This window comes from Rana temporaria, chromosome 5 (assembly GCF_905171775.1).
Source record: "Rana temporaria chromosome 5, aRanTem1.1, whole genome shotgun sequence".
Taxonomy (NCBI): Eukaryota; Metazoa; Chordata; class Amphibia; order Anura; family Ranidae; genus Rana; species Rana temporaria.
Genome location: NC_053493.1, coordinates 157,933,586 through 157,959,223, shown reverse-complemented (window position 1 = coordinate 157,959,223; position 25,638 = coordinate 157,933,586). Strand labels below are relative to the sequence as shown.

Here is a 25,638-nt window from a genome sequence, read left to right as displayed (position 1 = left end):
CAGGGCCATCCAGTAACGTCACTGGGTGACTCCACCCTTTATGATGTCATTGCCAGTATGTGATGTCATATTGGGGCAGGGTCACCCGGTGATGTCACCAGATGGTCCCACCTCTTTGTTTACTTTTGCGGCAGGGAGTACACCCTCCATATTGAGGGCATGTGCTCTGTTATGGTTGGGGGGGGGGGGGTTGTATGCTCATGTTAGGCCTTCCTACCTGACAGCAGGGATGAGTTGATGCTGGCGGGTGTTGGCTCCTAACAACCAAGGCGAAAATGGATCATTTGTTTCCTTTACATCTCTTTAGGTCCACTTTCTGAACAGACATGGATGTAAACGAATGATCATCCGTTTACATTTGTTTGACCATTTTTCATCTGTCTGTATACTCTATTTGCAGATGGTTTGTCATGTTGTATCTTTATTGTATACATAAAGCTCCAATAGTTATTTTTTGACTGTTCAGTGTGTCTGTTTATCTGGCCCAGGCATTTGATTGGCCTGGGTTTCAGTTGACCCGTATAACCAATATTGCAAAGACATTTTGTTTATCGTGTCTAGAATAAAAAAAAAAGTTTTCGTACTAAAAAAAAATATATATTTATCCTTAGAAAGAAGACATGGAAATAGTTTGTGAGAGATTTACTACAAGCAAACTACAGTCATTTGAAGACTTGTCCAGTATTGCCACTTATGGCTTCCGTGGTGAAGTAAGTGTTAATACATACATATATAGTCTAGATTTTCTTAAAGCAAAACTCCAACCTTACCCATTTTTGCTCCCTCTGCTTCTGCCTCTAGTCCTTGGTGAAAAACTATTCAAATGTGTCCACTAAGTAATTAAAAATACCTGGTTTCTTGGTCCACTTAAAATGTATATATTAGTTAAGGGTAAAACCTAGTAAACCGAGTAAACCCTTGGATATTTTAGCTGCAAGATTCCCGCTGCCATAATTCCAAATAATTCTTCTGTGACCATTGTCACAGAAACATGTGATCAGGAATCCGAAACTCTCCAGATATCACTAGAAAAGGAGAGGGTGAATTTTCAAATGGCAGCACCTATTCCAGTAACAGCTGTCAAAGGGGGCTGTACCCCTTACTTTGTAGAGATCTACACTCTCGTTGTACATCCAGTATGGGAAATAAAGGAAAATCTCCCCAACAGGTCAGTCATCAAAAAAATAAACATACAGGGGTTTTACCTCTTCCATATTTTAACCTAAACTAAAGAAAAAAATATCTTGGCAATACATGCAATTTATAAAAAATAAAGAATACTTTTACCTTAGATTGTAAGCTCCTTCAGTGACTGATGTGAATGTACAATGTTGTATACAGTATGTAAAGCGCTGCATAAATTGATGGCGCTATACAAGTACCTGAAATAACTAAATATGTGGATAGGAACCCCTTTTAATGACCAGAGAAGGTGTGCAGGCTGCAGTGCTTTTGGAAATATTTGTCTTATGGGTTATGGCAGCCTTTATCAGACAGGGTTTTGTGGAGCCTTAAAGTGGCAGTAAATTCGGTAGAGAATGTGCATGGGAGCCGCTGTTCATGGCACAGGGCTCTGAAGGGATGGCAAGGGTATGCCCTTCCTTCAGAGCGCATGCGCAGGTGACTTCACAAGTAAATATCTCCTAAACGGTGCACGTTTAGGAGATATTTACTTTACCTACAGGTAAGCCTTATTGTAGGCTTACCTAATGGGTAAAAATCAACCAAGAGAGTTTACTCTTACTTCAAGATTCCTCCAGCATTTGCTATAGGTGGGGATTCCTTGATAAAAGAGCAAAAGCACTAGGTCACTACAATTTTCACTTTTTTATTTCTGGCCATTATTAATCTATTGTGTTTCCTTTTTATGATCATAAAGCAAGTTCCTTTCTTTATAATTTTATTTAAAATTCCCTACAACCTGCCGATTTACAACAATATACCATGCTAACAATTTTAGAAAGCATTTCCTGTGACTTGAAAACAATTTCAAGGGTCCCTCCTTGGCAAAAAGGTTGAAAAAAAGCTGGTCTACCGTGATCTTTAAGATCTTCAATATACACATTGAGTAAAAACAAAACTATCAGTGGCAAATGACATTCCCCTCCCTCCTTCTCCATGTTGTCCTATTGATGAACACTATGGGGACGGTATATAGAATGCTGATTGATTATTAAAACCCACACAAATGCTTAGTTTTAATATAAATCCGGGTTAAATTTACTGTATCAAATGTAATTGCTAATACCTTTTTAAAGGGAAAAAAAACACCTAGAATCTCAGGCACCGAGAACTGACTGACAGATTCCCCAAAAGATATGAGTATTAGTTCAGATCTCCAGCATATACCAAAAACACCTTGAAGATTACAGATTGGGCATATACATTTAAAGAGGATCTCCAGCCCCCAAAAAAAGGATAAGTCAGCAGCTACAAATACTGTAGCTGCTGACTTTTAATAATAGGATGCTTACCTGCCCAGGGATCCCACAATATTTCCCGCCACCCGCCCCACCCCCCCCCCCCCCCCCCAGCCGATTTTTCCATTGTTTGTAAGGGAAACCAGCAGGTAAGCCTTTGCGGCACCACAGCCGGTTCCCCACTGCGCATGTACAAAGCGCGCTGTGCTTTCTGAATGTCCCAGTGGCGGGGGGTGGCGAACCTCCTAGGGATCTCAACGCAGCGAGGTCTCCCATAATCAGGGACGGGTACCTGTCAAAAACAGGTACCCGCTACCCCCTCACCCCCTCGAAAGGTGCCAAATGTGGCAGTGGAGGGGAGAAGGAAGCAAAAAAGTGGAGCTTCGCTTTAAGTGTATTTCCACTTTTGCAGTCCATAAAAACCCCATTATATGTATATGTTCACACAGCAACCCTAAAAGCTATTTTTGAACAATGTTTGAGTCTGTCCTAAGTCTGTCCTCATTAACATACAGTGCAAGAAGCTCAGCTTCTAGACCTTTAACCCTTTGTTAGGATAGATAATGTTCAAATCTAGTTGCAACGGATAATGAAGTATAGAATATAGTAATTATGGCAAAAACAGCTTCTCGGCTCCCTCGTAAACAAAGAACATGGTCTTCTTGAGCCCAGCAATCATTTTCAGGGAGGTATGACTGAGGTGGACATTGTTTATTGAAAGTGTTTATAGTAAATCCCTGTTTTATTACTTACATTTCTCATATTTTTAACAGGCTTTAGCAAGTATAAGTCATGTGGCTCATGTAACCATCACAACCAAGACAGCAGATGGAAAATGTGCTTACAGGTAAGAAATTACCCACTTTAGGGGCTACTTCACACCACTGTGTTGCAGTGCTATATGCATTGGTGTGTTCCCAATGCACTTGCACAATGCACATGTATAGCAGCACATCACAACACTCAGTAACTTGGTACCATACAATGGGGTTGATTTACTAAAGGCAAATCCACTCCGCACTACAAGTGCACTTTCAAGTGCAGTCGCTGTAGATCTGAGCGGAAGCTCTGCAAATTTTTATCATCCAATCATGTGCAAGCAAAGATGCGTTTTTTTATTTTCCTTGCATGTCCCCCTCAGATCTACATAGGAAGCATTAAAGGGGTTGTAAAGGTTTGTTTTTTATTTTCTAAATAGGTTCCTTTAAGCTAGTGCATTGTTGGTTCACTTACTTTTTCCTTCTATTTCCCTTCTAAATGTTTTTTTTTTCTTTGTCTGAAATTCTCACTCCCTGTTCCTCCTCAGTTAGCTGTTCAGTAAGCTGTTCTAAATAACTTTCCACTGCTCGGATGATGGTGGAAAGCTTACTGAGGAGAAACAGGAAGTGAGAAATTCAAACAAAGAAAAAAAAAACATTTAGAAGGGAAATTGAAAGAAAAGGTAAGTGAACCAACAATGCGCTAGCTTAAAGAAACCTATTTAGAGAATAAAAGACGAACCTTTACAATTTCTTTAAGGTGAAAAAAACGCAAGGGTTTACAACCCCTTTAAGCCAACCTTAAGCTTTAATATATTTACTCATACAAAAAGTCACCTGTACCCAAGTTGGAGTGGCTTTATGTGTGCATACACACATTTCCTTGTACAGCGTAAAAAAAAAAGTATATTTCAGCACCTGGGAGTCCCAGATGGTGCATAACAGCATGCTGCCAGCAGCCTGTCAATGGCAGACTGAAATATGCAGCAGTGGTATGCACATCTGAGCAATACTCGCATACAGGGCCATATGGCCTCAATGCAGAATGTCTGCTTGAGGGTATGCAAACCCAAGTGATCTTGTATACGAATACTGTCCTAATGTGCATACAGCCATTGCGCATTTCAGCCTGTCGTTGATTTTGACAGGCTGTACAGACCACCTGTGATGTCCATTTTATAAGCTGTATGGGCAAATGTGTCTATGTGCATGAGCTTTAATGGAAAATTATCAATACTACAGAATATATATATATATATATATATATATATATATATATATATATATATATATATATATATATATATATATATATATATATATATATATATATATATTATTTTTTTTTTTTTTTTTTTTTTTAATAACTAATGTTTGTACATTTTGTTAAAGTGATTTTAAACCCTTACATATACCCAGTGAAGTGACTGGCCTCAGGTGATAGAGATTAAACAAATCCTCCTACATAAGTTGCACCTGTTTATCTGTGTCCTCTCTTATGTGCATCCGTTCAAAGTGCAGAATTATACAGCTTGTCTGAGCATTCAGAAAACAGGGGGTGCAGAGCTGAAGTTGCATTTTGTAAAGCTTTAGTGAGAGCTGATGGAAGGGACACCCCCCCCCCCCCCCTCGCACAGGAACAGATCTGAGGCTGCCAATCACAAGCTGTGTGCTGGAGCTCCCTCCCCTTTCTCCTTTTTACCTCTTGGTGTCAGAAGGGGCTCATGCAGATAGCAGAGGAATGAGGCAATGGACAGAAATCACACTTAGGTACTCCGGATTGAAACTCATATAGAGGGATATGCTATTGTTCATATTTCATGTTCTGAGGTTTATAACCACTTTAGAGAAACATGTCCTGAGAAAAAAATATGTAAGCTGACATTACAGACTTCCTTCTATGCAAGTTACTTAGCTGGCATCGGTACTTTCAAAACCACTTGGTTTAAGTAACTCTAAAACATGCAGTCTTGTATGTGTCTTTAAGGAGGCCACTGAACCAAACTGTTGAAGACATTGGATCAATATGACCGCCAGGCAGCTAGCATATTCAAAAGTTATTAGCATAGGCAGCTTGCATATTTATCTCAATACCCCTTATTCCCATGTTGTGAATAATAACCAGCTTTACTTGTCCTGTATCCAACAGAAACATGAAATGATTTGTATTTTTTATTTATTTTTTTAATTGTCCTTGAAGCAATTTTATAAAAGGAAAGGTTAAGCTGCTTCATTTATTTTGTGATTACTTTAGAAAAAAAGATTAATATCAAATAAAAAAAATAAGACATTATGAAAGCCCAAAACCCTGTATTGATGCATATTGTTTTGATTGCTATTATGTATTTACTACATCTTGTGTTTTTTTTTTTTTATTGTAGAGCAAACTATGCAGATGGGAAACTTAAATCTCCACCAAAACCATGTGCTGGCAATCAAGGAACCCAGATAACCGTATGCAGTATTCCACATTGATGTCCTGTTTGCATAGTAGATGGAGCTTTTTTCATTGTTAAAGGCAAACCCTGTTTTGTTATTCTACCACTCCCCTTCTTCGTATTAAAAAAAAAAAAATATATATATATATATATAATCATTTTGGCCCATTCATTGACAGACCCACGTCTTAAACCTTGGGATATACTGCTGCCTACAGGAGAATTGAACAATGACAAACAAAAAATTTAAATCGGCCCACTAACGTCCCCTTCTACTGCTAGCATTTCTAAGGTTTTTTTTTTTTTACTGGTGTCTTAAGATTGTTTTTATTATTATTTATTTTTTCACAGCTTTGCTGTTGAGACTAACCTATTTTTTATTTTCCTTGTATTCAAACCTGATACACATTGTAGCTGTTGGTTATTTTGTTGTCCCTGCTGTGCTGTCTGAGTGAAGTGTCACCCCATCCAGATTTAGTCAGACATTGCCATGGCAGTGGCACATTTCAACAATCAGATAGAACCAGAGCTGTTGCTACAGCGAGTTAGAGAAAATCCTGTCTTGGATGCAGAACGTCGCATTTCAGCCTTGTCTGCTGTTTACATCCCAGGCATATACAATTAACAGGCTAAATTCCTTGGTTGGCAGAACCTGCACCCGGGATAATGGTCGTTCCATTCACAGGGGTTCTAAGACTTGGGTTACAGAGAGTGATTTGGGATGCAGACCTCCTAGCTTCCCAGATTCGACAACAAACTGGACAGATTTGTCCCAAGCTACAAGGTTCGTCTAGTACCAGGGTCTCCAAACTTTCTACACAAAGGGCCAGGTTACTGCCCTTAAGACTTTAGGGGGGCCGGACAGTGACCATTGAGAATAGAAATTGTCCCAAAGTCATCGGCAGTAATCAATGTATTTTTTGGTTTTAGGGAGAGGAATAGTGCCCCGTCATTGGGAGGAATAGTGCCCCATCGTTGATGCCAGTAGGGGCAATAGTGCCCAGTCGTTGGTGCCAGTGGGGGGAATAGTGCCCCGTCGTTGGGGAACTAGTGCCCCGTCGTTGGTGTCAGTTGGGGGAATAGTGCCCCGTCGTTGGTGTCAGTTGGGGGAATAGTGCCCCGTCGTTGGTGTCAGTTGGGGGAATAGTGCCCCGTCGTTGGTGTCAGTTGGGGGAATAGTGCCCCGTCATTGGTGTCAGTTGGGGGAATAGTGCCCCATCGTTGGTGTCAGTTGGGGGACGCAGGACCACATCTGGCCATCACGTCGCGGTTTGGAGTCCACTGATCTAGTAGAAGCAGTGGCTGCTCTGGTGGCTCCATGGTATCAGTACATACTGATCTGTGCCTTTTCTCCCCTAAAACGTCTTCCTCGTCTGCTTTGCAGGATCAAGATGGATCGCATTGCAGTAATCCTTATTGTGGATTGGCCCAAGCGGATGTGGTACTCCGATCTGATAAGACTCTTAATGGACACTCTGTGTCTGACTTCTAGATTGTCCTGCTCTTCTGTCTCAAGGACTGACATACCATACTGTTTTCTGGTCACAGGTTTTAATGATTAAAGCCAAGTCTATAAGAGGCTGGCACATCTCAGAATTGGTTGTCCCTGTGAAAAAAAACTAGGAAGTCTACTTCTCGTCCTACATGGAAGGCATATATTACTGTAGGATGGTTCCACTCAAGGAGAGAATTTGTCCCACAGATTATCTCCTAAACGGCTGGGTCTGCTCTAGCATTTAGCTGTTAGCATTATTAACCCTTGGAGGCTGTACCTCCTGGCCCTTTAAGGAGTTTAGGGTGCTGGGAGGCAGGGACCAGGTTATGATCATGTGACCTCTGTGGCTGTCACGGTGGTCACATGATCGGAACACTCCTAATTGCAATCGTTGCCGGGACTTCCAAAATGGGATTACCACTTTGATGGGGGCAATATATTACAAGCTAATAGATATCACATAAGGGTACTTGCACGCAGTACTACTGATTGAACACCGATTATTAAGTTATTATTATGTTACAAGTACTAGGGTACTCAGGCAAATGCTCGGTATCGGTACCAATATTTTCAACATGTCATTCTTTATTAGTTTTATTTCCATCACATAGGGAAATTGGTTTATTAATTTTATAGAAGAAAGTTATTTGGGAGACAGGCATTTTGGTAAGATCAAACTGGAACCTCTCCCACATTTTCTGTACTTGCCTGAAAAATGCAGTGTCCGCATCTAAAGATTGGTAAGCTGCAATATTACATTTTTGTTCCTGAATATTATTTAACCTTTAGTTCCAGCTGTCTTTTTTTATCTGTTATGTGATTTGCAGAGTTTTTCCTCTTCTTCGGCGGCAGTGGTCCTTACTGAAAATCATTCATGTTACAAAAGAACATTAACTTGATCATATTTGGTATTGAAAATGACATACTTTACAATTTCCAAAATTTGGATAGTCCCTTCATTGTTTTGCTGTTTCTATACTACTTTAAAAAGTAACTCTGCTTGGCTTTTTTCATTTTTTCTGCCACAGCCACCATAGCGGTAATATTTTGGCTGTCTTAAAGGAGTGGAATGTGTACATTCAGTTCCCTGCCATTGTGTGCTGTTATAGATAGTAGCTGACAAGATTACTGTATAACAAACAGTGCTTTGCCTTTAATCCATATACTATGCGTTTCCAGGTTGAATTATGCTTGGCTGTACACTGATGATGAGTGCAGCAATGAAATGTTATGTATTTTTCAGGTTGAAGATTTGTTTTATAACGTGACTACCAGGAGGAAAGCTCTGAAAAGCCCAAGTGAGGAGCATGCAAGAATAGTAGAGGTCATTAGCAGGTAACATAATAATACATTAATAATCAAGTAAACTGTTTTAGGTCATGTATATATATTATAATCACACATATATAATTTATTGTAATACAGGGAATGTCTAGCTCAGTGTTGGATGCATTTTCCAGTGAGCTTCCAGCAAACAGGAACTTCTGGTTTTAGGGCGTGGTAGCCCACTTTTATTAAAAGTTCATACATGCATCGGTTGCCCACACAGGAGTTATTTTTCAGAAAAAATACAACAAAAGGGAAATACCAAGCCACCTGGCTCTTAAGCACTTAGCCATGGTCACAGTACCATGCTGCGCAGGCCCACTCCTGGCCTCTAGGAAGGGGCTCTCCTTACACTCCTGGCTTTCACACTCCTCCAAGACTCGAGGTCCCCAGGACACCTCCCTTCTGGCTGCAGCAGCTGCTCCTACTCCATCTTCCCTGAGCTGTGCTCAGATCTGCCTTATAACGAGTGTGTGCACCTGGACACACACGCACTACCTGCAGAATTTCTGGAAAACCTGGACTCAAGACTCAATCCCTCTCAATGCTCTTTGAAGTCCTTAAGTTTCCAGCCCCAATCCAGAGAAAACCTAAAATATAGTTTTCTCTGCTTACACCTCTTTTGCTGGAACTTCTCAAACTGACTCTTTGAGAGTCCTGTGTTCATTTTAACCACTTGACATCCGAGCCTATTTTGGCACTTTTCTCCTTCATGTAAAAATCACAATTTTCCCTAGAAAATTAATCGTAACCCCCAAACATTATATATTTTTTTTTTAGCAGACACCCTAGGGAATAAAATGGCGGACATTGCAACTTTTTTTCTCGCACGGTATTTGCGCAATAATTGTTCAAATGCCTTTTTTGGGGAAAAAAAAAACGGTTTCATGGATTAAAAAATAACACAACAGTAAAGTTAGCCCAATTTTTTTTTATAATGTGAAAGATTATGTTACGCCGAGTAAATAGATACCTAACATGTCACACTTTAATATTGCACGCACTCATGGAATGGCGCCAAACTTCAGTACTTAAAAATCTCCATAGGCGACGCTTTAAGTTTTTTTACAGGTTACTATTTTTGAGTTAGAGGAGGTCTAGTGCCAGTATTGTTGCACGCGATGATACCTCACATGTGGGGTTTGAAGGGCGTTTACATATGTGGGCGGGACATGCAAGTTCACTTCTAAACGCGAGCTACCGGGGACAGGGGCGTTTTAAAAAATGTTTTTTCTTTTTATTTTACTTAATTTTTTAATTTTAACACTTTATTTTACATTTTTTTTTTTGATCACTTTTATTTCCTATTACAAGGAATGTAAACATCCCTTGTAATAGGAATCACTGTGACAGGTCCTCTTTATGGAGAGATGTGGGGTCAATAAGACCCCACATCTCTCCTCCAGGCTTGCAAGCATTTGATCGGTGAAAAAAATTCACCGATCTAATGCCGACAGCCGCGATTGCGGCTTTGTTTACTTCCGTGTACCGGGCGTGACGTCATAACGTTGCGCCCGGACCTCCGACGGTCATAGAGATGACTGGTGACCATCTGGTCACCAGTCATCTCTATGCTTTCCCAACGAACGCCGGCCGATTCGCTCTCCGGGCCCCCGATGGCACGGGAGTGCCCGGAGAAGCACCGGATGGCGGCATGAGGGGGGGGATGTCCCCTCCCGCCGCCTATAAGAACGATCAAGCGGCGAAACTCATTCTTATGCACAGAATCGCCGGCTGAAGACGGTGATATCTGAATGATGCCTGTAGCTGCAGGCATCATTCAGATATCACCGCACAAAGCCGAGGATGTCCTCGGATCTCAAGTGGCAGGGATAGATGTGTGTGTGTGTGTGTGTGTGTGTGTGTGTGTGTGTGTGTGTGTGTTTGTGTGTGTGTGATATATATAATATATATATCAGGGCTCAAAATTTCAAGTCCTGAGCTACTAGCCAGGCCTCAAGAGTTACTCGCCACCAGTTGCCCCACCTAATTCATACACTGCCCTGCGCCTAATTGCACCCGTAAACGCGCCCTTGTAGATTATCTCATGGAATGACAATGTTTTATGCAGAATCAAGTTACATAATTAAATATTATCAACAACAACTTTAACAAAATGGGTCAGGGCACTGGGGGCAGACCAGAGGGTCAGGGCACTGGGGGCAGACCAGAGGGTCAGGGCACTGGGGGCAGACCAGGGGGACAGGGCACTGGGGGCAGACCAGAGGGACAGGGCACTAGAACTAGGTCTCTTCCCCATTCTCTTGCTGTCTCCTCTGCAACTCCCATCCATCCTCTCTCTCTCTCCTATTCATCTCATCATCAGGAGCCTGTGTGTGCGGCTCCACGCTTGCAAGTCCCCACTTCCCCCTTTTATTCAGGCTGGCAGAGAGGAGAGGAGCTGCAGCACAGCGAGAGGGAGTACAATCCAGCGCTGAGATCCACACAACTGCACAGCCATTGACACCATAGCACAGCGCACACTGACAGCGCACAGCACACATTGAGACCAGTCTGTTCACAGTGCTCAGGCTAAACTGTTGGACACTTACATAAGGAGAAGAAAACTGCACAAACTAGAAGGCTGTCGCTCTCATGTCAGGGCAACTTTCAGTGAGCGCTGCACCGGAGTGGTAATTTTTGCAATCCTCCACCTCACTCATTACTTTCTGCTCTCCAGCTACATTGGTTGGGGCCCGGGGGAGGGGGGCAGGCTCAGAGAGGTCATACTGTTAGGTCCCATGGCTTAATGAGAATTGTAAGGAGAGCACCTGTGTACTGCTCTGCCTGTGCGCGGCTCACCAGACTACTTTTCCCGACCATGCACCTTTCCTCTTCGGCCGCCAATCTCATCGGGACTCTAAGTGTAGGCACAGATTGGAGGGAGATTGGTCATGCAGCCCTGTCATCACTCGCCCCCAGCTTAAATCCACTCGCCAAATGCTAGTAGGCGAGTGGAAATTTTGAGGGCTGTATATATATATATATAATGTGTAGTAATACTATATTGTTTTAAATTATATTGCTTTCTTGATATTTAAATTTTTTTTTTTTTTTTACGAAAGGTATGCCATCCACAACTCTGGCATCGGCTTCTCTGTTAAAAAGGTTGGTGAATATATGCTTCTTAAATAGTTTCGTTTACACTGACTTTAGCTTTGTTACAAATCAGATTTGAAGATGACCAATAATAAAATGACACTGGCTTCACAAAAATGTGTAATCATACCCAGCTTTTTTCAACTGATCAATATTTTGTGGGGTTTTTTCAAGCAATTATGAATAATTAGTCTCATTTATTTGAGGTTTATGTAGTATGTAAATGTTTTTTGCTTTTGTAATATATTTTTCTGAAGGATTTTTTTCCCCCCAACATGAAATTAAAGTATTGTACCAATATTGTGAGAAGAATGTTTGTATCCCATGGTTTTTGAACTCTGTTAGAATTTCCATATGTTTTTATCTGTGTATTGGTTCCTCGTGAATGCTAACTGGACACCCAGACCATCCATCTTGTGTGCCTGGCCTTCCTGCTCCCTGTTTGATTGTTTAATTTTAAAGACTAGGGGGCAGATCCACGTACCTGTGCGTAAGAATCCGCCAGGCGCAGCGTATCTAAGATACACTTCGCCGCAGCAACTTATTTTTTTTTTTTCTTTCGAATTCTCAACGAATCGCGCCGTAAGTTACGGCGGCGTAGTGTATCTTTGGCGACGTAAGGGCGCGGAATTCAAATGGATGTAATGGGGGCGTGTTTTATGTAAATACGTCATGACCCGACGTAAACAAAGTTTTTTCTTTAACTGCGCATGCGCCGTCCGTGGGGGTATCCCAGTGCGCATGCTCCAAATTAAACCGGAACCAGCCAATGCTTACGACGGTGACATCATTCTACGCAAATCCCTATTCGCGAACGACTTACGCAAACAACGTAAAAAAATTCAAAATTGGACGCGGGAACGACGGCCATACTTAACATTGAGTACACCACCATATAGCAGCTTTAACTATACGCCGGAAAAAGCCGAACGAAAACTACGTAAAAAAAAAAACGCCGGACGTACGTTCGTAGATAGCCGTAAATAGCTAATTTGCATACTCGACGCGGAATTCTACGGACACGCCACCTAGCGGCCGCCGAAATATTGCACCTTAAGATCCGACGGCGTACTAAGACGTACGCCTGTCGGATCCCTCTGAGATGCCGTCGTATCTTGTTTTGTAGATACAAAACAAAGATACGACGCGGGAATTTGAAAATTACGCCGGTGTATCAATAAAATCGGTGTGACTGTGCTTACGGAGATCTGTGAATAAATAAACTACAAGTCCTGTCCGCACCGCAGCAGATGTACTTGTAGTTCCCAGTGGACCATGAAGGTGCCAATCAGCACCCTCGTAGTCTATTCAATCTTTCTACAGCTTTCAAACTGAAAGCACATACAGGGTTATGGGCAGAATGCTGGAGGAAAAATGTGCAGGAGCCTGGTATGGCCAGGCTTTGCAGACTCCTGTAGACTTAAATAATACAAAAATGTGTGCATTTATTCTTTTTCCCTAAAGGTGGACTTATTGACAAGACCATTTTGGATGTCATATTTAAAGTGTACTTTCATATTCCAAAACTTATGACTTTGACTGCATTTATGTTTATCATTGCTGTTAAATATTTAGCTTTTTATTTTAGGCTAAATAAAACAACTTTCAGAAGTGTCCTTGTTACCTTCTTCATGACTATGAATAAGTCATAAGTAAACAATTTCATCGGGACCTGCAAACAACCCTGCATAAAACACACTATCCTGTGCAAATCAGAGGGGGGAGACTCCCTTTCAGATAATAAAATGGACCAGACAGCAGTCCACCATTGGTTTCCTAACTTAAAGTGATTGTAAGCAATCGCCTTGTAAAAGGCAAAACATTTTTGTATGTATGTATATACATACACTTTTTTTTTATAAGTGATCACAATCCCTCTGTTCTCAGCTGCATAAGAGCTGGGGACAGGAAGAGAAGCAGCAGTACACTGAGCTTCCCAGTGAATGGCCGTGCAGCAAGGGCATGTCAAGACAAGTCTGATCATTGGAGGAGAGCACACTGAGTTCCCAGCATAGCTCGAGAACTGACCAGTGTGCTCTCCTGCTTAGTGTCATCGGTTTTTAATAGGATAGCAGAGGGACTGGCAGGATCACCAGGGATTTCACACAAAGGAAGCAATACAAAGAACAGGAAACCTTCTCCTACAAGTACCATGGTACAGCAGGCACATATCAGGAATATGAAGTTTTGGAGTAACAAACACTTTAACCACTTCAATACAGGGCACCTTTACACCTTCCTGCCCAGACCAATTTTCAGCTTTCAGCACTATCGCATTTTGAGTGACAATTGCGCGGTTATGCGATGCTGTACCCAAAACAAAATTTTTATTAAAAAAAATTTCCCCACAAATAAAGCTTTTTTTTTTTTTTTTTTTGGTGGTATTGGATCACCACTGGTGTTTTTAAAAAAAAAAAAAAAAATTTGTGCTACAAATAAAAAAATAAAATTTGTAAATATGTCAATTTTTCTCCTTCACTCATGAGGCTGCAATGACGGGCACTGATGACGTTCCCTTCCCACTGTTTTGCAGAATGTCAACTTTTATCTCTAGAAACAAATAGGGAATATCAGGACTGACCCCATTTTGTAACCGTTTCTCGAACGGCTTACGTCTTTTTATGGGGGCAGAATGGCGAATTCCCCGTACAGGCTTCCCTTTAAGAGCTGCCAGAGGGTGCACTCGCTGCACAGCGGGGGATCAGATGCGTGTGTGACCACCGGCCACACACATTCGCGTGCACGAGAGCCAGCATAGGGATGTGTGTGTGTGTGTGTGTGTGTGTGTGACACACAAATCCCTGTTCTGTGAGGGGAGAGGAGACATGTCGTTTGTTCCTACTTAGTAGGAACAATGATATGTCTCCTCCCCTAGCCAGTCCTCTGCCCATACAGTTAGAACACACTGAGGGAACACACATTAAAATTCCTTGATCGCCCCATAGTGTTGACCCCTTCCCTGCCAGTGACATTTATACAGTAATCCGTGCATATTTATAGCACTGATCGCTGTATAGATGTCAGTGGTCCCAAAAAGGTGTCCAATCTGTCCGTCCGCAATGTAGCAGTACCGCAAAAAATCGCAGATCACCGCCATTACTAGTAAACAAATTCTTTCCCATAGTTTGGTTTGCGCAAAAGTTAAAGCATCCACAATCGATATACGCTTATTTCAATATTTTTATATTATTTTGCCAAAAATATGTAGAAGAATACATTATCGGCCTAAACTGATGAAGAAATTTTGTTTTAAGAAAATAAAAATTGGGTTATTATTATTATTATAAAAATGATTAATTTTTTTTTTTTCAAAATTGTCGCTCTTTTTTTGTTTTATAGCGCAATAAATAAAAACTGCAGAGATGAAATGCCACCAAAATAAAGCTCTATTTGTGGGGCAAAAAGGATGCAAATTTTGTTTGGATACATCGTTGCATTACTGCGCAATTGTCAGTTAAAGCGACGCAGTGCAAAATTGTAAAAAGTGCTCTGGCCAGGAAGGGGGTAAAATCCTCCGGGGCTGAAGTGGTTAAGAAACTCAACGTGATTGTTCAACGCGCAAGTGCTCCAAGACTCAGACTTCCTTTCCTTGTGTGTTTTTTTTTCTTCTTATAAACAAAAGTTTTTATTGACATTTTTTGTTTTTGCATACACACAACCAAAAAAAAAAAACTAAAATAAGAAGGAAAAAAGGGAAAGCCATTTCCAATAAATGGCATTGTAAAATACACTTAACATGTCACATGCTGGTACATTATTATTCTGTCTAGTGTGACCAGGAGGGGGGAGTGATCTGACAACCCCCTAGTCAAGTACTGTTTATTGGCCACCCAGGGAATAAATGAGTCTGTGCCCAAAGAGAGGTCTATTCTAGACAGGGTTTGATCGGTTCTGGAGCAGTGTGAGTAAGCATAGGACAGAGGGTTCTTAAGTCGCCATATGTCATGCAATCCCAGTTCCCTGCATTGCCTAAAAAAGTCCCCCACAACCAGCAGAGGAATCTCTGGGTAATCTGCCAAAAATGCACCTATCCTCTGTAGTACCTCACTGTTTTATATGGAGGAGGAACACATACAGACCCCAAAATACATTACATAGAGAACAGTAGAACAAATCTGCAATAATAGTAACGAGTGAAAAAATATTATATATAAAGAGTCCAATCATTGTAGAAAAATAAGTGTTCCAATATAATCGGTCCTTAGTTCCCAGAGAGTCTATACACTGCCACCCACACTTCAGTGCTCACAGAACTCTCACCTCCATAACCACAAAACATAAGCCTTGGAACCAAATTCAATAGGGGTAAACTGATCCTCCCTCTGAGTCCCCTCCGTATCTTCTTGGTCGAAGGTCACGTCTCACATGACAAACAATCCTCCAATAGTGTATTAACATACCACAAACCATGTATTAAAAGAAAACATAACATCTGCTTGCATCAAAATTCTGTAAAAAGCACTCAAATTGATAAAAACATCTGCAATTTCTGCCTCTTGCATCACTTCCGCTCTGCTGTGTGCTCCGGCCACGCTCCACACATTAAGTCACGTGACTTCCTCAGGGGACACCGACGTGATCTTTGACTGAGAAGTTGTGAAGGGGACTCTGAGAGGAAGGATAAGTTTACCCATATTGGATTTGGTTCCAAGGCTCATGTTTTATGGTTATGAGGTGAGAGTTCTATGAGCACTGAAGTGTGAGTGGCAGCGTATAGACTCTCTAGGAACTATCTAAGGACTGATCACCGATTTTTGTTTTGGAACACTCCTCTTTCTACAATCATTGGACTCTTTTATATATAATAATTTTTCACTTGTTTCTATTATTGTTTATCATGGTCATTGTTATAAATGGCATCTATGTATAGATGAAGGAACAGCGCAAGATCACATACATTATACATTTAGGTTTTGCAGCTGTTCATTTCAACATATTTTGTTTATTCACATAGTAGCGCCAAGGACTATTCACATTCAAACAGTAGGACAAATCTGCCCTAAGAATCCATTAACCACTTCAGCCCCGGACCATTTTGCTGGTCAATGACCGGGCCACTTTGTGCGATTCGGCACTGCGTCGCTTTAACTGACAATTGCGCAGGCGTGCGACGTGGCTCCCAAACAAAATTGTCATCCTTTTTTTCCCACAAATAGAGATTTCTTTTGGTGGTATTTGATCACCTCTGTGGTTTTTATTTGTTGCACTATAAACAAAAATAGAGCGACAATTTTGAAAAAAAAAAAGAATATTTTTTACTTTTTGCTGTAATAAATATCCCCCAAAAAATATATAAAAAAAAATGTTTTTCCTCAGTTTAGGCCGATACGTATTCTTCTACATATTTTTCATAAGAAAATCGCAATAAGCGTTTGGTTTGCGCAAAAGTTATAGCGTCTACAATATAGGGGATAGTTTTATGGCATTTTTATTAATATTTTTTTTTTATTAGTAATGGCGGCGATCAGTGAATTTTATCGGTACTGCGACCTTATGGCGGACACTTGACACATTTTTGGGACCATTGGCATTTTTATAGCAATCAGTGCTATAAAAATGCATTGATTACTGTAAAAATGTCACTGGCAGGGAAGGAGTTAACACTAGGGGGCGAGGGAGGGGTTAAGTATGTTCCCTAGGTGTGTTCTAACTGAAGGGGGGGGGGACTGACTAGGGGAAATGACAGATCGCTGTTCATACATTGTATAAACAGACGAACAGTCATTTCTCCCCCTGAAAGGACCGGGAGCTGTGTTTACACACACAGCTCCCGATTCTCGCTCTGTAACGAGCGATCGCGGCGGCGCGCACGCGCCCCTAATGGCTGAAATGCGAAATTAAGTATACCTACGTGATTTCGCGCAGCCGAGCCGACCTGCCGCCGTATAACTAAGGTGGCTGGTCGGCTAGTGGTTAAAGTCTGCGTGCAGGAAAACTAATTTGGAGGAAATTAATATGCTAGAGCTTCTAGCATAAGCAGAATATATAGAGTGGTATTGAGTAGAAAACATTATATTCTGCAATAGAGACCGTGTCATGCGCTAAGTGCTTTTCCTGCAAGCAGACAATGGGCAAAATTGCAAGTTCACTAGCCATTTTTGTAAGTGAACATATGGCCCAGGAGAAGAGGCAGGGCAACATATTCGCAGAATCTGTGACCAGGTGTCCTCTGGTCCTGCTCTTGTATAATAGCAGTTCTCAAAAACAGTAGAAGCATGTATATCACAGTACAGTTCTTAGTAAAGGGCAGTCAAATATTTCCGTAAGCATAACGGGCCATGTGGAAGTCCCAAGACGGAACAGCATGTGAGTAGAGAAAATAAACAAAGAAAACAAAATCAAGAACAAGCCCATCCAAACTCGTATCCCAGAACTCTGGATGCTAAACAGATTCCTGCAGGAAGGACAGGGGGGAAGAGAAGTCCATCCAAGCTTGCATCTGCACATGGATCCCATCAGTGCAGAAAAATTTCAACTGAAATTACATAGCATTTGAGGTTGATGACCTTAAAGCAACCGCCTTTAGCTGGGTGTGATGAAGTAAGCATCTCCAATCAACAATAGACCTAAAGTAGAGGATTTAAGCATCTCCAATCAACAATAGACCTAAAGTAGAGGATATCTCCATATTCTTTTTTTTTTTTTCAATCAAGTTTATTTTATTTTGAAAAAGTAAATGGTACAGAAGATTCCATACAATAACAATGTGATCACATTGCATAACAGGAAGACATTTTTTGATATTATATATTCCTAACAATATTTTGGTCTCAATCAAAATAGTTCTCCATATTCAGAAATTAATAGAATATAAGTAGAGAAAAGAACAAATAAATACATAAATAGACAAAGAAAAAATAAAAAAAAAACATGCCATTTATTATATAGTTATTTGTTTTTCTCCTTTCGTGATGAACTAGAAAGGGAAAAAACAAGCAAATAGAGATTGAGAAAACCAAACGAATTTCTGGTAAACCTTCAGTTCCGGTTCATTGTAATAACATTGTGATACCATAAAATATCATCAAACAATTAAGAAAAAAAAAAAAATCTATTGAGGAATAGACACCATTCCTAAGATTTACTCCATGGATCCCAATATTATAGGGAAAAAAACACTATGTCCGGAAGTCATAGTTTACCCATAAAGACAAAGAATTCTGTTGGAATGCACAGATTAAAAATCTATATAGAAAAGAAAAAATTCTCAAACAACACTTTCATGTATCAAATGTACCCTATGTTTGTTAATAAAATAAAAACATAGTAAAGAACTCGGATCAAAAGAAAAAGATAGAGGAAACGAAAAGGAGAATTAGGAGGGAAATACAGAGAAGAGAGAGGGAGAGGTTAATAGCCTGCCTGCCAAGTGTATATCACCTTTATGCGGTAAATTGTCTTGTTAAATTCATATGTTATTTAAGATACCCAAATAGTTTAACCATGGTTCCCAAACTTCATTAAACTGGTCATTGGAATCTAATAGTAAGCCCATTCTCTTCTCTCGTTCCATTATCCAAGTTACCTTTCTTTTCATATATAATACTGAAACTGACGTTTTTTTCCAGGCAGCAGCAATAGAAATTCTGGCTCCAACGAGGATAAATGATATCAGTTTCCTGATAGATTTGTGAGCTTGCGGTATAAATCCATTCAATTAAGCAATTGTTGGAGATTGATGTATATTACAGCCAGTTACACGTCTTATAATATGAAAAACCATATTCCAGAATTTACGTATTTTTGGGCATTCCCACCATATATGAATCATAGAACCTGTCCCATGACATCCTCTAAAACATAATGGAGATTGAGAAGGGTAAATAGTGGCTAATCTCAAGGGTACTAAGTACCACCTAGTGAAGATCTTTAAGTTAGCTTCTATAAGTGAAACATTGGTAAACCCTTTTAAAGATCTTTCAAAATTAGAGTACCAGTCTTTCAAATCCCATTCGGTCTGAAGATCCCTCTCCCAAGCCAACATATGCGGTAGTTTTTGACCATTATCTGCCAGAGACCTATATATAATAGAGATTCCCCCCCTCCTTCCTAATGCTTGGTCACATCTTATTTCATATGCTGTCATATCGCCTGAAACGATCTTGTCTAACCAAAGATTTTGAGTAAAATCATGAATTCGAGAGAATCCGGTTTTTTCAGAGGGTGGGAGACCTAGGTTTTTCCCAAAATATTGTTTGGAATGGGGACCCGAGTGTGAGAAGAAACGTCCAATGCGGTATACCCCCTTGTCAAGCCACCATTCAAAGGATTCCCCATCCACCTTAGATGTGAAATCAGGATCCTTGAATAGATTGGCTAAAGGATGGCCCTTGGAGATCAGAGAAGGATCCTTTTTAAGGGAGTCCCATAGTGCCATGGTTTGGGAGAGAGTCGGTGACATAATAGGAGGTCTACACTTGGGAGTGACCCATAGTAGTTCTTCCAACGTGTAAGAGGGAGTAGCCTGTTCCTCCAAACTTATCCAGTCAGGTCGATCCCCCTGTATGTATACATCCGAAAGTTGAGCTAATCTAGCAGCCTTGTAGTACCATAGTAAGTTCAGAAGGCCGAAACCACCTTGTTCAGGTAGATTAAAAAGAGAGCGTGCAGAAACACGTGGGTTCTTCTTTTTCCAGACAAATTTGGTAATTATGCTCTGGAAGGTTTTTAAATGGTTTGTCTTTATCGTTATTGGGAGTGAACGAAACAGGTACAAAATCCTGGGTAAGAGAGTCATTTTAATGGAATTTATCCTTCCCATCCAACCTATGTTATGTGAATTCCATTCTTCTAGATCAGATTCAAGTTTTTTATACATGGGAGGGTAATTGGCCTGATAAAGGTCTTCAAATTTCGAGGTTAGATTAACACCTAAATATTTAATGGATGATGTATTCCAAATAAAAGTGTAATTTTTTCGGATGAAGGAAACTATAGAATCAGAAAGCGACACATTAAGGGCCCTGGATTTTGTCATATTGACCTTAAGGCCCGATACTTCAGAAAATTCATCCAATAGAGAATATATTGCAGGTAGAGTGGATTTTGGGGAAGTAATAAAAAGCAAAAGATCATCCGCAAATAAAGCACATTTATGTTCCTTCTGGGTACAATTAACCCCTCTGATGTTCGGATCGCTTCTGATTGCTATAGCTAGAGATTCTATTACAACAGCGAACAACAGAGGAGATAAGGGGCAACCTTGGCGAGTACCCCTCTTAATATTGATGGTTTCTGAAAATAAACCCTGAAGTCTGATCCTGGCTTTAGGTGAAGAGTAAAGAGCATTTAAGAATCCCAAAGTCTTGGGACCAAATCCCCACTTCTTCAAAATTGAAAACATATATGGCCATGATACCGAATCAAAGGCCTTTTGTAGATCTATTGACAAAAGCATACCTTCCTGTTTATTGTTTCCTGTCCATCCAGATTGTAATATTGAAATCAAGTCAACCGCCCTCCTGATCTGGTCTGGAGCTTGTCTATTAGGAATAAAGCCTACCTGATCTTTATGTACATATTGACCTATGAAGGTCGAGAGTCTATTAGCCATTATTTTAGTCAATATTTTTAGGTCATTGTTAATTAAAGATATCGGTCTATAATTTTCAACTAAGCTGGAATCTTTATCAGGTTTAGGGATTACAGATATGTATGCCATATTAAGTTCACTACCTATCGGATTACCTTCAGACAAACCATTGAAAAACCTCGCAAGATAGGGTGCCAAAAGGATCGTAAACTTCTTGTAATAAGGAGATGAAAATCCATCTGGACCTGGAGCCTTATTTGCCTTCAACCCCTTAATTACCCCTATAACCTCCTCAACTGATATAGGAGCTTCCATTTCGCTACTATGTATATCCGACAGACTTGGAAAATCCAAGCCTTCAAGGAATTTTGCAATTCTACTAGAATCACATCCGCCATCTGAATGATAAAGCTTTGAATAAAAATTTTGAAAGGTTTCCATTACCTTTTGTGGATTTAGAGTAAGATAGCCATCATTTTGTCTAATCTTGGGAATGGTTCTAGATCTGAATCTGGGTGAAAGTTTGTTGGCTAACATAGGACCAATTCTATCCCGTAATCGATAGAATTTTGTCCCGGACCATTTAATAGCTTCATCCGCTCTAATCGTTGGTGCAAGATTTAGAGCAGTTCTAGCCGCGTCCAAAGTGGAAGTAGGAAAGCTTATAGGATCCTTTTTATGTTGCGAGATCAAATCAGTAAATTCACATTCAAGTCTTTCTATTTCCATTTTTTTTATTTTTTTTTGTCTAGCTGCTATCTGTATTAGTTGGCCCCTGATCGTTACCTTGTGAGCCGCCCATAAGATTTCTGGTGAGATCCCGTCGGTATCATTAACCTCAAAATAATCCTTTATGGCCCTTTCAACTTCAATTGCTATATTGGGGTCGTTTAGAAGTGATTGGTTTAGGGTCCAATGAGATACTTTCTGTTTAGCGTTTACCCTATTCAACGTCAACATTACTATGGAATGATCCGACCATGGGACATCTATGATAGACGAATGTTGAGCACAAGGGATATGATGAGTAGATAATAATATATGATCTATTCGAGAAAATGATTGGTGGGGATTAGAGTAGTGTGTGTAATCTTTTACCGACGGATTTAATTCCCTCCAGATATCTGATAATACGGATTGGTGAATCAGACAAGCTATTTGCGTGCTGGCCTTAGTTGGCCTGATCAATTTAGTCTTTGACGGTCCAGATTTATCCAGTCCCGTATCAAAGGCCAAATTGGAGTCACCACCCATAATTATGATTCCCTCCATTAACGACTGGAGAGTCTCGAACATATTGCAGAAAAAAGAATTTTGCCCCCTGTTAGGGGCGTAGTAGGAAATTAAGGTATATAAGTTTCCATCCAGGGTACCCTTGACCATGACAAATCTGCCATCCGGATCAACGTATTCCTTAGTCGAGTTAAAATTGCAGTGCTTGGAGAACAAGATAGCCACTCCCTTGGTTTTATTTTCAGCTTTGGATAAATAGAACATTGGAAATTTTTCATGTAAAAACGAGGGGGTATACCGCTTTGGAAAGTGAGTTTCCTGTAGAAGCACTACATCTACACGAATGGTCTTATAGTATTGTAATGCTTTTCTCCTTTTGGTTGGAGAATTTAACCCCTGTGTGTTATGAGAAATAACACGAAGGGAAGAGGGATAACTAACCGTACTAGCCATGCATCAAAACAGTAATGATCCCAGGCAGTATGTCTAATAGAAGTTCGATGGTTCCATAATCAAAATCACAAGAGAAATAGGCATTTGAAGGACCACAAGACCGCATCCTAAACCTCATCTCAATATGAGCATCATTTGGCAGGCAGGCCAAAGGGACAGAAAGAATAAAGAGGATAGAGAAAGTCAGAGAAAAAGAATAAAATAATAGATTCATCAGGATAAACCAGAACATTACAGGGCCTAACGATGGCCCTGAGTAATGGGAAGATAATATCTCCCTCCCATCACTCAAAAAAATAAAACTAGAATAGCCCATAAAAAGGGCTACAAACTCACACCCTAGGACGACCGAACGTCAATCTAAGGAGTGAGTCGAGGTCTAACGACCCACCACTGACCTGCTATCAATGACTAAATATATATAAAACAATGCAATCCTTTAACAAAAATTCAGCTTGAGCGTATTTCATTCAGTAAACGGAGATGGTATTATTTGCAGTTTCTCTCAATACGAGTGAAAAGAGAGAGACAGAAAACAATGGAAGACTATCTTCCCTCTCCCTCCCTCCTACTCCCCAGGAATAAACATGTCCAAAATGCTTACATATACTTATTCATTAGAGTAGAGATATAGTTACCAATGAATGTCCCTAAAAAAAAGAATAAATACAACAAGGGAGAAAAGGAAAAAGAAAAAAAAAGTTCTTTTCCCACTTCATTCAGGTAACAAAGTCATCTTAAACCTTCCTGTACTTGACTTTGGTCCACGTAGAAGATGTCGGGCTTATAGGGGTCTGTCTCTTAGTTGAGCCCTGCTGGATCGGAGAAGTGTCCATATCAGGAGCTGTAGATATTATATTGAGACTCAGCAGTAGACGTTCACCTTCTTGAAAGTTATGGACTGCATAGTGGTTGCCTTTATAAGAGAACTTTAGAGCAAAAGGAAATGCCCATTTGTATCTTATCTCTTTTTGTAGAAGAGCTGATAATAATGGTTTCATCGATCTTCTCTTTTGTATCGTATAAGGAGAGATATCGGAAAAGATTTGGATATTGGCTCCTTGGTAGGTCAGTTGTTCCCGTTGGCGTGAGCATTTCATTATCTCCTCCTTTGTAGAAAAATAATGAGGTTTAACCACTATATCTCTTGGTAAACCATCTTTCCTCATAGGTCCCAGAGACCTATGAGCTCGGTCTAAGTCCAATTTGTGGGCCGGAATGTTTGGTAACAAAATTTTGATAATGTCCCGCACTGTAGAGTCAACATCAAGAATAGATTCAGGCAGGCCTCTGATCCTAAAATTACCTCTCCGAGATCTATTCTCGAGTTCATCTATTCTGGCTTGTGCTATATCCAGCTGATCTTGAATGTATTGTAGGTGATCGGCATTTTGAGTTGTCCTAGTAATATTAACATCCAAATTATGCTCTATAGTTTCAATCCTTGTTCCTAAGTTTTGAAAATCAGCTCGAATGTCTCCCGTTATCTTTTCCGCTGTTTGTGCTAAGCCTCTGTCCAGCATTTCAGATATTCTTGCAAACATTTCAGAAACACTAAAGGTAACATCAAGAGCCTGTTCTGAGTTTGAGATCGTTTGGATAGAGTTAAACGGTGAAACTAAAATAGGAGCTAATTGATCAGCTTCCGCCGGAACTTGTCCCTGTGGTAAAGTGTGATGCATGACAGGGGATGCCGAGACTTCAAGGGGTGGATCCACATCAGTAGTTGTTAGTGCATATGTTTGAGGTACTGTTGCCATATTGGAGAGATCCTTTGACACAGCAGTGCGCTTATCAAGTGTTTTGCCCTTTTTATAGGTTTTGTGATAATTTTTAGACATGTGCTAATTTATTAGTGCAAAGTCTATAGAAAGGTGATGTATAGTTATTCAGCTCCTATATAAATTTCATATATAAATCCTCACAGCATGAAAATTCTTTAAGTTGATATCTTCAAGGTAAAGGTCAGTGGTGGTACAATCCTCTAACTACTGAGTTTCCATCTCAGTAGTGACTTTCGAATATTCCTCCAATTTATTGAAGGCAGATTTCAAGGTAAAACATCTATTTCTGAGGCAATAAATTGACACCACATAGGGTGTAATGAGCAGTGCATATACTGATTCTTCTGTTAACACTGTTAGTATTTATCCCTATAGAGCTCCGTTGTAGGTCAGTGGAAGTCCTTCCTTATATGTGCTAATCAAGGTTTATACTGACCTAAGAGCCTTGTGTCTGAATATTAGTTTCCTACAGCCACAGAATATTAGAGTATATTATATTAGTGTCCCACAGGCCTATATATGGTTCAGGTGGATCACACTCTGAATGAGAAACCATTAGAGACTGAGTCAGCGAGGAGAAAAGTACAATTACAGCAGAATTTACCACACTGCGTGAATCCTGAGGCAATAAGCTTTCAGGCCACAAGATGGCAGTGTCACCTCTGCTCCTGTAATATAAGCTGCGTCAGAGGGCCTCCATGAATGATAATGGACGCCTCCTCCAGTCTCCGGTGGGATGTGTGAGTCCGTTACCTCCTGTAAAGAGGTGTGTTGCCGGCGAAAGTGCCACGGCGATCGGATCGCCTGCTGTCCCCGTCCCGCTCGACCTCGATCACCTAGGCCCCAAAATGGCGATGGAGCACCACTGCGGGAATAGGCCTCGGTCCGTGCTTCGAGCCAGATGGATCCCGTGAGTACTATAGCATGATACAGAGCCTTATAGGGGGAATCCCGGGCCCAGTAAGAGATCTCCGTAGCACCCAATTGGCTAGAAAGGTCGGGGAATGGTAGGCCGCAATATGGCAATGTCTCCTCAGTGACCTATCCCCAAAACAGAGCTAGAGGAAGCTTTTAGCAACATTAGCGGGTGTCTCCTCCAC

At 40.6% G+C, this 25,638-nt stretch overlaps 1 protein-coding gene across 1 annotated transcript in view; it reads left to right on the top strand.

The window, feature by feature from the left end:
* The window catches only part of MLH1 (mutL homolog 1), an 88,990-nt gene that overhangs the window by 5,700 nt on the left and 57,652 nt on the right, over nt 1-25,638 (top strand). The window contains exons 3-7 of the mRNA XM_040353296.1: nt 612-710; nt 3,194-3,267; nt 5,560-5,632; nt 8,355-8,446; nt 11,503-11,545. Of these exons, the coding sequence (XP_040209230.1) occupies nt 612-710; nt 3,194-3,267; nt 5,560-5,632; nt 8,355-8,446; nt 11,503-11,545 (381 nt within the window). The remainder of the gene's footprint in view (nt 1-611; nt 711-3,193; nt 3,268-5,559; nt 5,633-8,354; nt 8,447-11,502; nt 11,546-25,638) is intronic.